This window comes from Corylus avellana, chromosome ca3 (assembly GCF_901000735.1).
Source record: "Corylus avellana chromosome ca3, CavTom2PMs-1.0".
In the NCBI taxonomy this organism is placed as follows: domain Eukaryota; kingdom Viridiplantae; phylum Streptophyta; class Magnoliopsida; order Fagales; family Betulaceae; genus Corylus; species Corylus avellana.
In genome coordinates this window covers 24,947,866-24,962,458 of record NC_081543.1, presented here as the reverse complement: position 1 = coordinate 24,962,458, position 14,593 = coordinate 24,947,866, and the positions used below count along the sequence as shown (strand labels likewise).

Sequence of the window (14,593 nt, the reverse complement as noted above, 5' to 3'; positions counted from 1 at the left end):
TCGGGCATGGCTGTGGCCACAGTTCAGTGCCATGGGCACAAGGATCCGCAACCCTTGTACACAGGGGTAACAGTGTACATGGGCCCTAATATGAGAAAATAATAATATAATTTCAACGATGATATATTATAACGATTTACAATGATGATTTATAATGATGCATTATGATGATGATTTATAAAGACGATTTTCGACGATGATCTATTACAAGATGTAATAGTATGTATATGCTACGGGAGATGCAACCGTACATACATATATTATTATGGCTAGAAGTATATTTATTTGCGAAAACGATTTTCAAAACTGAGAACAAGGAGTAAAACTATTTATGGTTGTGGATGTTACTTGCTGGGCCCCCTTTGGGCTCATTCAGTTTTATTTCTTGTTTTCAGGTAGAAATGACGCTGGAATAGGAGGCCGGAATGGGGACGAGAATAATTATTAATTTTCAAAGTCTTTTCATATCAGTTATTGTAATAATATGATATTCTGCAACTAAAGTTTAATGCTTTCTAATTTTGCTTGTAATAAAATCTTTTGAAGAATGTTTTATACATTTATCGTACCTTTTAAAATCAAGTACTCTGATAGACCTTATAGATCTTTGCAAAAAAAAAAAAAAATGTTTATTGAAGAAGAAGAGAAGTGGCAAACTCAGCCTTAACGGGCTGGGGATGTTACAATACACCCATGCCCTTAGGTTGGCAAACATTGGGTATTCATAATATGATTGGATCATTGGCATATTGTTATATTATTTGAACATGATTAGTGGTAGATATCAAAGCCCTACCTTTACCTTTTATTTATCTTTATTTCTTTCCATATTATCAATATCAATCTAGTGACAATTTTGATATTTTAATTAATTCTCAAACAAAATCAACAATCCTCGTGCGATCAATCTCGTACTTGTTGCACTATACTATCGTTTGATCTTGTGCACTTGCGAGTAAAACGTACTAAATATTATCTATTAATTTAGGTAGTATTTGGCGCCGTTGCTAGAGATTGTTTGATTTTGTTTGAAATTTTTTTTCGTTTAAATTATTTTTGTTTTAATTTTTTTCTGTTTTTCTAGTTTTTTTCCCAGTTCTTGTTCTGCCTCTGAAGGTGCGCTCGAGCACCCAACCAGGACTATCGAGCACACCTCACGGTGCGATCGATCGCACATCCGGACAGCAGCATAGAAACTGTTTTAATTATGGATCTGATTTTTTTTCTTCTTTTGTTTCATGCAGGGTCATTCCAGTCTGCATTTTCGTAAGTTTTAATTTTGTTTTTATTTCCCTTTTAATTTTAACTTCTTTTGGTTATTTTATTTTTGTTTTCACACATGTGGGGAAACATTCCAACACCCCATGGACCTTGTTCATTTTGCCATGACCCTTATTACCATGTTAGATAATGTCATTCCACAAGACAAATTTCTAATAATTCTTTTGGGCATATAAACACATCGAGGAACGACCGCTATTTTGGTTCCTGTTACCCATCATGGAGCCATCAGTCCAATTTCTCATGGCAAGCTCAAGCTCCCGGAATTCATGCTCCACAATCTCATGGACTGCGACATCACTTATATCAGCAATTCTATGATCATGCATATTCCTCTCAATCAGCTCCACAACAGCAACATTAGGCGGAACCACCTCCTCTTGAGTTTTCTGAGAAGACATTAGCTATGATCGGTTCAGCAATTGGGGAGATGAAGAACTCTTATTTGAAATCAATTAAAAGGACGGAGGCCCACTGTACACAAAGAATAGATTTTCTCAAAAAGAAAGAGCCCCAAAGTTAGTCAGTTACCACTCTTCATGGACATTATATGGGGGAAGAGAGTATTTGCTATCATGAAGAGGAGCCATCTCCATAGTTATATGGTCAATCCTATTCTTGTCTTAGCCCTAGTCTGAGGCAATCTATTTTCAAGATAGTAGCTCATGAAGAGGAACCATCAACCATATATGATCATTCATATCAACAATACCAAGAAGAACCACCTCCTTCTGAGGTTTTTAAAGAGTTGCTAGATGTGATGGAGAAAAGCATGAAATCATTCGAAAGGATGGAAAACTCTTGCATGCAATCATTTGAAAGGATGGAAGCTCATCTCAAGTAAATATCAGATATTCTCAAAGAAGAGGAATGTCAAAGTCAGTTGGTGGCCAATCCTAATAAGCACTACATGGAGGAAGGGTGCACCTACTATCATGAGCAAGCTGTCACATTGAGGAGTGAAGAACTGGTAGAAAATTAAGTGGAAGAGGGGAAGGAGAAGCAAACCAAAGTTTCACAAGAGCCACATCAGGAAAAAAAAAAAGTCTGGCTGAAGACGTTAAACTTAGCGCTCATGGGAGGCACCCCACAACATATCCTTTTTATTTCCTTGTTTATTTATTTTTAATTTTAGTTATTTTTTGTTTTCCATTGTTATTTTAGTATTTTGTTTTGCAGGGACAAGTGTGCTTCAATTCAAGTTTGGGGGTGTGCTATGAGCCATGCCATTCCAAACATGTCATCCATCTCCTGGATAAGATCTTTCCAAGTTATACACACATTGGGGACAATGTGTAATTTAAGTTTGGGGGTAGGGGAGACACTTTACACACACTTTGTCCCACTTTTTAAAATTTTGGTTGATCTTAAAAAATTGTGATTTGATTCTCATGGGTAAGCTTAAAATTTTGAACACATGATCTGATAATTGAGTTTTTCAGTTTAGTTACTTGCTTAGGACAGTTGAGAATTCACATGTTTGATCTGATCTTATACAAGCACATTAGCACATAATTTGTGAGGTATGACTTGAAGTCTGATGTGTGTGTCTCTATGTCTTGGGTAAGACTGGATGATTTATTAGATGGATACTTTGGCATATATATATATATATGATCATTGATAAGTTTTTCACTAAGTAACTAGACCTCTTACCTCAAAGCATTGAGTGCTCACGTCAAATGGTGAAATTTTTTTATTTGGTTAATGTATGGTTAGTTTGGTTTCGTAGCTTTTTTGACTCGAATTAGTAAGTCCTAGGGGTGTCTCTACACCTAATGCCCTAAAACCATCTGGTTTTGGAGTTATTGACTTAACACTTGTTACATGGGTCAATTAGAAAGCTTAAGGGAACCAAGCTTTGCACAACCTGACGAAGAAGGGAAAGAAAAAAAAAAAAGAAAAAGAAAAGAAAAATATGTCATTGTTGTTCATTCTAATAGAGATTTCAGTAAACTTTGAGATATTGAGATATTGCACATTGGAAATAACTGGAAGCTTCATATTTATGTACTAGTTCACTTTACACTGTTTTTGAACTTGTGATGCCTTAGCATGTCTTATGTAAGTGATTAAATTTTAAAATTCCAATTCATTGTGAAGATGGAGTTTATCTTTTTAAGCTTGCTAATGAGTGAAAATCATGATTTTGAGTGATATCTTAATTTTTGGATAGCATGAACTCTTGCATGATGTTTGTGGGTAACATTCTTGGAAAACTCTCACGAGACATCACTCGTCCTCTAAGGAATTTCTAGGGGTTTAAAAGGCTTGTTGTATATGCTAAATGCAATCGTACATTTCACGAAAGATGGATTTATCTTTTTGTCTTCTGTTTTTCATTTTGTTTTTAGTTTTGTTTTGCTAAGAGACTAGCAATATGTAAGTTTGGGGGTGTGTTAAGCGCTAAAATATTTATATTTTAGCCCTTAAACTTATATGTGTTAATTCCTTAAGTGTTGTTAATTTATGCTATTTTAGTTCTTTTATGTGTTTTTCATGCTATTGTAGGCTTTTGGAAGAAAATGGAATAAATCTGGAAGATTTGGGCTCAAAGAGAGAATTTGGGAAAAGTTGGAGTTTCTGGCATTGTGATCGATCACAGGAGATCTGTGATCGATTGCACCTGTGATCGAGCGCACACGGGCTACGATCGATCGCACCCGTGCGCTAGAGAATAAAGAGCTGCGGTCAGAATGCCCTTTCCTTCTATATTATGGTTTTCCAAGTCCTACTTGTAATAGGACTAAACCCTACGAATTTTCTAGGTTTACTAGTGTAACAAGGACTTCTAAAGTCCTATAAATAGACCTCTAAACCTTGAGAATAATTATCCTGGAATAGACACAACTTTGGGGAGAGGAATTGGAGGCTATTTCTAGGAGTGCTTTCCGGTTCTTTCTTTCCCTTTTCTTTTTAGTTTTATTTTAATTATGTGTAACTAACTCTTAATGAGGGCTAGATTGAAGCCCTAATTATGTTTATTTAGTATTTCAATATTGGCGCCTTTGTGATAATCATATTGTGTTGCTTAACTTGATTAATTCATGTTTTCTTGAATTCGTCATATGTATGTGATTGGCTATTATATGCATATGGTATGAATTAGTTAATTAAATCAATTTGGATGACCGAGTCTTGGGTTTAATAAGAGTAACAAAATAAATCCACACTAGATTCTTGGGTTAATCAACATGGAAAACCGAGCGTATACACTCATGCCCTAGGTTTCGTGTGTTTGTCGATTTTCATAGATTTATGCTTTCTTAAAGAACAACTTAGTATACACCAATGCTAAATCCTTTGGGAAAGAAAAAAGTTATAGTATACACCCATGCCTAACTCGTTGCTTAGGAAAATCAATCGCTTAAAGAGTATACGCCCATGCCCTTAGGTTGGCAAACATTAGGTATTCATAATATGAATGAATCATTGGCATATTGTTATATTATTGGAGCATGATTAGTGGTGGATATCAAAGCCCTACCTTTACCTTATTTTTATCTTTTTTTATTTTCCTTAGTATCAATATCAATCTCATGACAATTTTGTTATTTTAATTACTTCTAAGACAAAATCAACAATGTCTGTGGGATCGATCTCGTACTTGATGCACTATACTATCGTTTGATCTTGTGCACTTGCGAGGAAAACGTACTAAATATTATCTATTAATTTAGGTAGTATTTGGCACAACAATTCTGTATTCACTTTACAGGTTCTGGAGTCAAGACACCTTAATTCCTGAGTCAAAATGTAAAATTTACAGTTAAAATACATAACAAGAAACCAAAGGCTGACGATTATCCAATCTATGCTTGCAACCAGAAAAACAAGGCCGAGACATGTCAACAATGTCACTTATAATGAACTTATAAAAGGAAAAAAAGTTAGCCTCAAATGACAGAATGTCAAGATACCCAACTTTAAACTATCAGAGAGAATGTTGACGTACAATTTTTTCTAAGGAAAAAAAAAACATGAAATAAGTGAAACACCACAAAGATAAGTACATGCATTCCTTAGAAAAAAAAAAAAAATAGCATGCCATTCTCCATCAACGGTTCCCACATGATGGTAAATTCATTACAGTTTGTGCGTACTGAGCAGTTTCTAGACTTAGCAAGTCTATTACATAACAATCAATTAGCCAATCCAAACAATAATGAAGAGTGAAAACAACCTTTTCATTATCCCATTCAGTGAAGAAATTTGTTGTACCTTATATTGTGCCCAAAAGAAAGTAAAATAAGAATCTTCCAAATTTTTCTAAACTGAAAAGCAATGCATAGAAAATAGAGAAATTACAAGGCCATCTGAAGTTGTGGTGGTTCTCTGAAAAAAGTATCCAGTGTTTGTAGACCATCTGCTTGAATACCTGCAAGAGAAAGTTAATAGTTTCTTTCAGCAGTAAAAATGCTTTCTTTTATTTTCATTATGTTAAGCATACTGCTGATAAAGCTGTTTTTGTTCCTGTCTCTGTCACTGCGATCGAGCGCAAGCCTCAGAGCCATTGAGCGCACCCTTAACGGCTAATGAGCCTGAAGTCTCTAGTAGTGCGATCAATCGCACTCACTACCTACGATCGAGCGCACACGCGATCGCCTGAAGACTTCTATTCCTACTGCATCTCTTTCTTCTAATCACCTAAGGCAAACAGATTACTCTTAAGCAATCTGTTTGCATTCAACCTCTCTTGTTCTCTTCAGATTAGTATTAAGTCTTATTCTTATGTTAGGATTATGTTATTCGTTTTTGAATTCACATCAACTTATGTTATCAAAGTTGGTGATGGATTATAATTGTAGTTTTCTGTTTCTATTTAAGCTTAATGAGAAAGCAACACAATTATTCTGCAAAATCAAGTTCTTTAAGAACTCTTTTATGGTATCAAACCAACTCTGCCAACATATGCATTATCCAACTGCTAGTCACTGGTTAGCAGTCAAGAGAATTCTTAGATTCCTCAAGAACACACTGAACCATGGCTTGTTTTACACCAAATCAAACCTTCAACTTAATGCCTTTTGTGATTCGGATTGGGCTGGCTGTCCAGATGATAGAAGATCCACATCTGGTTTTGCAGTCTTCCTTGGTAACTGTTTAGTCTCATGGAGCTCCAAGAAACAACCTATGGTCTCAAGATCAAGTACATAAGCTGAATACAGATCCCTAGCAATTGCCACTACTGAGCTATTCTGGTTGAGAATGCTCTTCCAAGAAATTCAGATTCCTCTTCCAGTACCTCCACTTGTCTGGTGTGATAATATGAGTGCATTATCCTTGGCTGCCAATCCAGTTTATCATGCTAGAACAAAGAATATAGAAGTTGATTATCACTATGTTAGGGAAAAAGTCCTCAACCGAGACACCACAATTTCCTTCATCTCTACAGCAGATCAAATTGCAGATGTGTTCACCAAAGTATTGTCTTCAGCTAGATTTCTGTTTCTAAAATCCAAGCTACAAGTGATTTCATCCCTTTTAGCTTGAGGGGGCATGTTAAGCATACTGCTGATAAAGCTGTTTTTGTTTCTGTCTCTGTCACTGCAATTGAGCGCAAGCCTCAGAGCGATTGAGCGCACCCTTAACGGCTAATGAGCCTGAAGTCTCTAGTAGTGCGATCGAGAGCAAGCCTCAGAGCAATCGAGCACACCCTTAACGGCTAATGAGCTTGAAGTCTCTGGTAGTGCAATCAATCGCACTCACTACCTGCGATCGAGCGCACACGCGATCGTCTGTTGACTTCTATTCCTACTGCATCTCTTTCTTCTAATCACCTAAGGCAATAGATTTGTCTTAAGCAATCTGTTTGCATTCAACCTCTCTTGTTCTCTTCAGATTAGTATTAAGTCTTATTCTTATCTTAGGATTATGTTATTAGTTTTTGAATTCACATCAACTTATGTTATCAATGTTGGTGATGGATTATGATTGTAGTTTTCTATTTCTATTTAAGCTTAATGAGGAAGCAGCACAATAATTCAGCAAAATCAAGTTCTTTAAGAACTCTTTTACATTCTTCTCTTCATAGTCTCAAGGAATGCATGCTAGGGGGCTAATTGCTTTGAAAAATCTACAATATGTTCTCAAGCTTCTTGCTTGAAGTAAAAGGTGTGAGAAACTGACATGGGAATTCAAAAATCATAGTAACCTTGAGGAAATGAGACTTGGGTCTCGTCGAGAAGGCTTGGAATTCTGCTTCTTCGGGCGTGAACTCAAAGAAAATAGGAAACAATGGGTGAATGGCCTACGATGTCTAGCATATGAAGGTGGTGACTTTGCCCCCAACACGCTCTCTGAGAGCGTAATGCTTCGCATTCTCTCTCTCTCTCTCTCTCTCTCTATGTTGTCTCTATTTCTGTCTCTGTGTGTGCGTGCGTGAAGTTTGGGCCTTTGGTTGCTGCCCTTTGAAATGATAACGTCGGAAAGGAAGATAAGCTATTTGGGTATCGCGCCAATCCCGCCTATTACATTCTCCTTTTGGATGATTTCGTTTTGTGCTTTTCTTTTTTCTTTTTTTCTTTTTTTTTTTTTTTTTTTTAATTTTTAATTATTTATTATCTATTAATTTCATATGTATATATAAATATTTAACCTTTTATACTACTAAGAATATGTGACAGCAAAAATTAATTAATTTTTTTTTCAAGCCTTTGCCAATTCTAAAACTAATTTTTACTACTAGTTTATCTTAATCATTCAACAGTCATGTCATAATTTACTAATAGTAGCATTAGTCGTCTTTGAAAGTCAAAATATTTAGCAATAGTAATACACAATATCATTAATATTTAGCATTAGCATTAGGCTGCAATGAATACTATAACACACCAATATACCATCAAACATTATCAATGAAGGATTACAAAGTACCTAAGGCAGTAATATATAGTGAAGAGAATGAAATCTATTGCACACCAGACAAAGGAATCATGCCAACATGAAAAAGGAGAAACTAAAACTTAAAATGGGTACAAGTAACTAAGCGAGACTTTATAGGCAAAGATAAAAGAATTGTTAAGAATATATATTAGATATTATTCTAGGGTTATTCCTTATGTATTCTAGGGTTTTTTTAGTCTGCTAGGTTTACCTTTCCTTAGTCTACTAGGTTACTTGCATATCACTCATAGCCTCTTTATAAATAGAGGTCTCTGTAATACTTCATCAATCATTCTCAATACAATGTAGTCTATTATATGCTTTCGCTCTCTTCTCTCTCTTTCTCTCTCTTCTTCAATATATCTCTCCAATATATTTAACATGGTATCAGTGTTACTTTCTTGTGGCCTTCAACGTCATTTCCAAATTCATAGTCATCAGGCCTTTACACCTTCAGTTCTTCTTTTTCTCTCTCTCTCTCTCTCTCTCTCTCTCTCTCTTTATATATATATATATATACTCAATAAAACAATGCAATTTTGAAGTATCAATTAAATTTCTGTCTTTCAAATTTATTTATCCATTTGATTCTTTGGGGGAGACTAGAGTTATTCTATTCCCTAGTCCTTATTTTTCTTCTTCTTGAATTCTCTTTTCAATCTTCAGTCCTTAATTTCTACTACTATATTATATGTTGTCAGAACAATCATAATTCTGTCCGGCGTCATTTTCTCTATAATATTCCAAATATGAATTAATTAATACATTTTAATGGATCTATAACAACATCAATATGCATGTATTTAGATTGTAAGTTCTTACTTTTGAGTTAACCAAAAATAGTATATCATGCTAAATAAGAACTCAAAATTTTCAATCTCATACGTTGTCTTGACATTTTTTTTTAAAAAAATTTTAATTTTATTTTCACAACATGTTATTAGCACGAAGCTCTAGCTAGCTAGCCAATCATAAAGAAAGTTGTGTTCTTTTGATATTCGACCTCAAAAGTTATCAGTGTGATCACATTCTTCATTCACTGTAATCTCTCTAAGATTTAGTAAAGTCACTATCTAATTATTTATTATTATTATTTTTTTTTTATAACAATGCTTCTTCTAAATTTATTCATTTCATAAAAGTAGAACATATTGCTATAACAAAATAATATCATAGATACAATGAAATTTCTTTTATCTAAATCTGATCTATGATTTGTTTAACTCTTTGAAATTCATTGTCTTAATCAATTTCCAGATCTGCAGCATATTCCAGTGGATCACGTCCCTCACCACTGTCCGGTCCATTAAACCTTTCCCAACTAAACAGTGATTTCCTTTTTTATTTATTTTTTATTTTTTTATTCTTTTATCTCCGCTACAAGCGCATTCCCAAACACAACCCCGTTTACTTTCTCTACCGCCTATGACAATTCTTTCATATATTTCATAATTCCTCCGCTATTGGCCAATGATTTGCTCCCGTAAATGAACAAGAGAGAAAACGAAAAACAGATCGGAGATTTAGGATAGTTACTCTAAAGGTTTCATGTAGAAAAAACCTTAGAAAACGAAATGCCTAGAAATTTTATTATTTATTTTAATGGATTGAGAATCATATTATAACATGTTATATTGGTGACTAGATTAATATGAACTAGATGTTACCATATTAATGCTACTAGTATGACATCTTGTAATTTGTGTTTGAAAATTTTGGGTTGGTAATGGTATTGCTTAATTGGACTTTAAATAATATAGATACTTATTCTTTTATTAATATTCTTTTATTATTTATTATTATTATTATTTTGTCGTCACGGGTTCGAATCCGCTTGTAGTAGTAGTCCTCGAACCAGATGCTACTAAGAAGGAGCTTTACTAACTTGCACTTTGGTGGGGCTGTGGTGACGGACTCGCATTCTCAAGCAGTAGCTATAGTTCAAACTAAACATTTCACAGCAGGTGGGAACCCCGATGGTCACGCCCAAGGGGAAAAATTATACTAATCGCCCATTCCCGCCTTTTTATATATATATATACACATACTTATTCATTTCATTCTTTATATATCTTTGTCATAAATAATTTCAAACCTTACAGAACTTGAATTCGTTGCTCTTGACAATTTTTTGCAACTAATTACTTATCTTGATATTGAGATCCATCTTGATACAATGAACCTCTGGAATACTAAATCTTAAGATAGTATCGTACAAAAGCAATGGTTTTTTTTTTTTGTTTTTTGTTTTTTTTTTTTCACTATCATCTATGGTAAATGGTTCCCTGACTCTATAGAATAATTTAAAGTAAAAATACGAGCATCGAAAGACCATAATCCTTCCTAAAGCTTATTATGATTGGATGCAGTACTCGAATTGAAGTTGCAACATCATTTTGTTTTTGTTTTTTGGGTTTTTGTTTTTGGTTTATTATTATTTTTTTCTTTCTTATTTTGCTTATTTTAGGGAGCGAGTAATCAATTTTTAAAATTCAAGAAACTATTTATCAAAACCTCAAACCACACCGACCAAAATGTATTTATTCCAAATATTTACGAAGCTCTTCCTATTTAGTTTAAGGGTCTATTTGACATTGCGTTAAAGAACTTAAAAAGTACTTTTAGTACCTAAAAAACCATGCAAAACAAAAACGGACCTCTTTGGTAAAAAATTTCAAAAGTATTTTTTTTTTTTTACTCTAAAAATGGTCATATGTTTTTTGACTTAAAAGTTCTATTTTTTAAACGCAATTTTAACAAGTTCTAAATATTGAAGTTCTAATTTATTATATGACAGCCTTAAGAGGGCATCTAGGTTGGCAACTCATTTTGTTCTTTTGCTTGGGTTGTTGGAAATGGTATATATATTAGGGTATCACTATTATTTTTCTCTTGGCTAAATGAATATGAGATAGAGAAGATAAACTATAAAGAAACACAATTTTATTGATGAGACAATTGGATACAATACAAGCAATTATTGTCCAACCAGACACATATATATATATAGATCATCTATATCACACAACAACATTAAAACCCTCAAAATAACCAAATTAAAACCAAATTTAATTACCAACACTCATAGAACTTAATGTGGACCCGCAGCCTGAAATACACGTCCCCTTCAAAAGCATCAGTCATTATAGTTGCAACTCCACGGTGCATGAAAAAATCTCCAGTCCCACCAACAATGGAAATGTCTCTGCTCTTCGTCAATATCGGATCAGCTCCCAAGAAATTTATGGTGCCTTGGTGGTCGGTGCTATTGAGAACAAATGCGAAGCCAAGCCAAGCGGTGAAGGTGTTTTTTGTGTCATAAACGTAGAGCCCTTGTGCCCTGCCGACGGGCTTGGAGTGCAGATTGTTGTCAAGAGTGATGGGGTCGTCGAAAACGGCTATGTTCCCGAAGCGAAATTGGCCTGCCAAGATGGTCAGGTTAGCCCCTTCGGGGGCTGCAACTATTGCAGATGTTGCATTTGCAGCATTTTTGCCATTGTAAATGATGTCATGGAAGAATAAGATGAGGCTTTTGCATGGTTTGTACTGTTTCTTGCCCTGGAAGGCAGAAGATAATGCAAGAAAAGTGAGGAAAGAGAAGACAATTATGAAGTATTGTCTGGCTCTGGCCCCCATTAAAGTAGTTTTTTCAGCAGAAAAAACAAGATGATTCTATGTGAAGATGATTGAGGAGCTTCAGCTGGGGGTTTATATAAGGAGTTGTCGGTGTCAAGAGCATCCATAATATTCGCACGTCAGCTTTCTGAAACATGCTCAAAATGATTCCAATTGGACTTTTCCTCTTTGAGCTACGTGGTGCTGATGTTACGTGTGTGGCTTTGTTTCAGCCACCTCATGTTGCCGCCCAATTAACCTGTTTTCTTGCCCCACCCAATTCTTGAGTTTGACCAATGCAGCTGGGTTTAGGTAGGGAAAAATTTGTACCCACCCTTGCGTTTTTGGATTTGTTAGGTTTTAGGGATATTGAGAGTACAGTATTTAATATGAAACGTATATAAATTTTAGACTTGTATGGATATATATATTTTAGCCTCGTCATTAATTATTACTCCACTTGTAATTATGTCTTCAAACTTTAATTAACATCAATGCCTCACAAACTATCATTCCGTTTGCATGTCAAATCAAACACATTTTTATCATTCTCTTCAAAATATCCTTAAAGATATTAATAAATAAAATTAAAAAATATGTACAAATAACCATTTGAAAATAAAATAAAGTTAACGGGGCTAATGTGAAAGGGCCACCTATTTTTGGTGTTTTTAGATTTTTTTTTTTTTTTCAAATTATTATTTTTAACAAATTTAAGGGTATTTTGGGAAGAAAAATGCTAAAGTGTCTTGACACGTAGTGATAGTGTGTGAGGCTCTAATGTCACTTTTTAAAGTTTGGAAGTGTTAGTGTAAAATTGATGATAATTTAGAGGACTAAAGTGTATTTTTTCCTATATTCAAGTATTTATGTAGTGACCCAAATAATTAACTAAGCTTAGTTAGCTTAGTTAGAGGGTTAATTTGGACTTTGGGTCACTAGAGACAGTTAGAAGGGAATTTTGAAAATTTCGGACTGTCTGACCGGACGTATGCTAGGGTTGCCGGACGTACGCTCTTGTCCGTAGTAGAGGATATACGCGGGGGGACCACCGTACGTACGCTGACAATAGCACGTCATACTCTGCCAATAGTACAAGGACGTACGATAGGGGACCCCCAGACGTACGCTATTTTTTAGAATACCCCTTGGATAATACTTGGACGTACACTACAGCCTTTGGACCGCTGGGTAAACAGTACCAGACGTACGCCTCAATAGTACCAGACGTCCGCTACTTTTCAGAAGATTTAGTGAGCATCTCCTGCTTTTCTCCTGTATAAATACTAACCCTACCCTCGCGCTTTTCTCATTCAAACTCACCCCAGGCTCCCATAAACCCTTTTGTGAGTGTGTTCTTGTGAGATTGTGTGTTTTGCGGAGGAGAGGTGTTTTCTTGAAGGTTGCTTCTAAGAGGTAACCCTCTGCATTTAACTTTTCTTTCTAAGTCGTTATGCTCTTTTAATGCTTTCTAGAGTAGCTTAGACGTTGGTTTGAAACTTTAGACATGTTATACCATTAATCTTGTTTAGAGTTGGGCTTAGCATTCTATTGTGTTTTCTATTGCATAGAGACATTGTTTTGAGATAGGAGATCCTAGATATCCCTTTGGTAGCGTTAGAACTAGATTGAAAGGATAGGAGGACGGTCGAACCAAATCAGGTTCTACCTGAAACTCTCCGAGCGGACGTACGGCCACGAGAGCGGACGTACGAGCCTTCTAGGCGGACTTATGGTCATGGACCCGAATGTACGGTTAGAAGTGTTCCAGGGAACGCCACTTTGGCCAGTCGTTCGATAACCTCTGTTTTTATGTTCTAGGTTCATTTTAGTTGGATTTAGAACTAATGATAGGTCTTTTCTCAGTATTCGAGGTTATGGAGCCTCAATGGAATTTTATGGAGAAACCTTACGATCCAGGTGAGTACAAATTCACATGGATGCTTGTTGTTACGTTTCCTACATTGCACGTCTATTATATATATATATATATATATATATATATCAAACATGCATATTTTGCAACTCTCATGAAATACATTTTAGAACTACTGTGAACCCTCTTTTGCAAAAACGTGTGTTGATTAATAAGATAACAATGAGGCTTGTAAAACTATGCATGTAAAAGACTGATAAGACTAATTGCATCGTATAACGTTGTATACTCATACGTGTGGGATAACGGCCATGAGCTTACTATACAGGTTAACTTTATGGTCAAATGTGTGTGTTTGTGGGCTTTGGTTCCAATGGTTTCGTAACCAAGGCAAAGCCATTCCCTAATAGATGGTCACTATAGGATGAATATTATTAGTGGTGTGGGCCAACCGAGGTCGGACTTGGTCGCACCACTAATGTTATGTACGGTAGCGTACAATATCTGAGGAACTGGTGTTGTACTACAGGTCCTTTGGGACAGCACCAACCCTACTGAGAAGGGGTAATATCTCGGGTAGACCATACAGTTGAACTATTACTATTATTCATGATTATATGCATATACTATAGCTATATCACATCCATGATAAACTGTCCTAATGTTGCATGTGCTTTATAAACAACTGTATTCACCATTTAATGACGGGTACGTCATATGCATTTATACTCACTAAGTCGTCGGACTTACCCTTGTATTATTTTCCTTTTTTTTCTCCATATGTACAACCATGTGGTTATAGATAGTTTAGCAGAGATGGATACCGCAAAGCTTCTAGTTATTGTAGAGGATTCAACCTGGGAGATGCTTGAGGACTTATTGCAACCTTAGGCGAACACTTATGATAACTAGTACTTTTGAGTTATGTTGTAGACT

General features: G+C 35.3%; 1 protein-coding gene and 1 pseudogene across 1 annotated transcript; both read right to left on the bottom strand.

Annotated features, from left to right (window-relative positions):
* The window catches only part of LOC132173828 (GDT1-like protein 1, chloroplastic), a 49,417-nt pseudogene that overhangs the window by 18,398 nt on the left and 16,426 nt on the right, over nucleotides 1–14,593 (bottom strand).
* LOC132176425 (disease resistance response protein 206-like) lies at nucleotides 11,212–11,802 on the bottom strand. Its single transcript, XM_059588621.1, has one exon. The coding sequence runs from the start codon at nucleotides 11,800–11,802 to the stop codon at nucleotides 11,239–11,241; it is 564 nt and encodes a 187-aa protein (XP_059444604.1). The 3' UTR covers nucleotides 11,212–11,238.

Excerpts from the sequence above, each read along its gene's own strand:
- LOC132176425 (XM_059588621.1), bottom strand. The coding sequence starts at position 11,802 with ATGGGGGCCAGAGCCAGACAATACTTCATAATTGTCTTCTCTTTCCTC.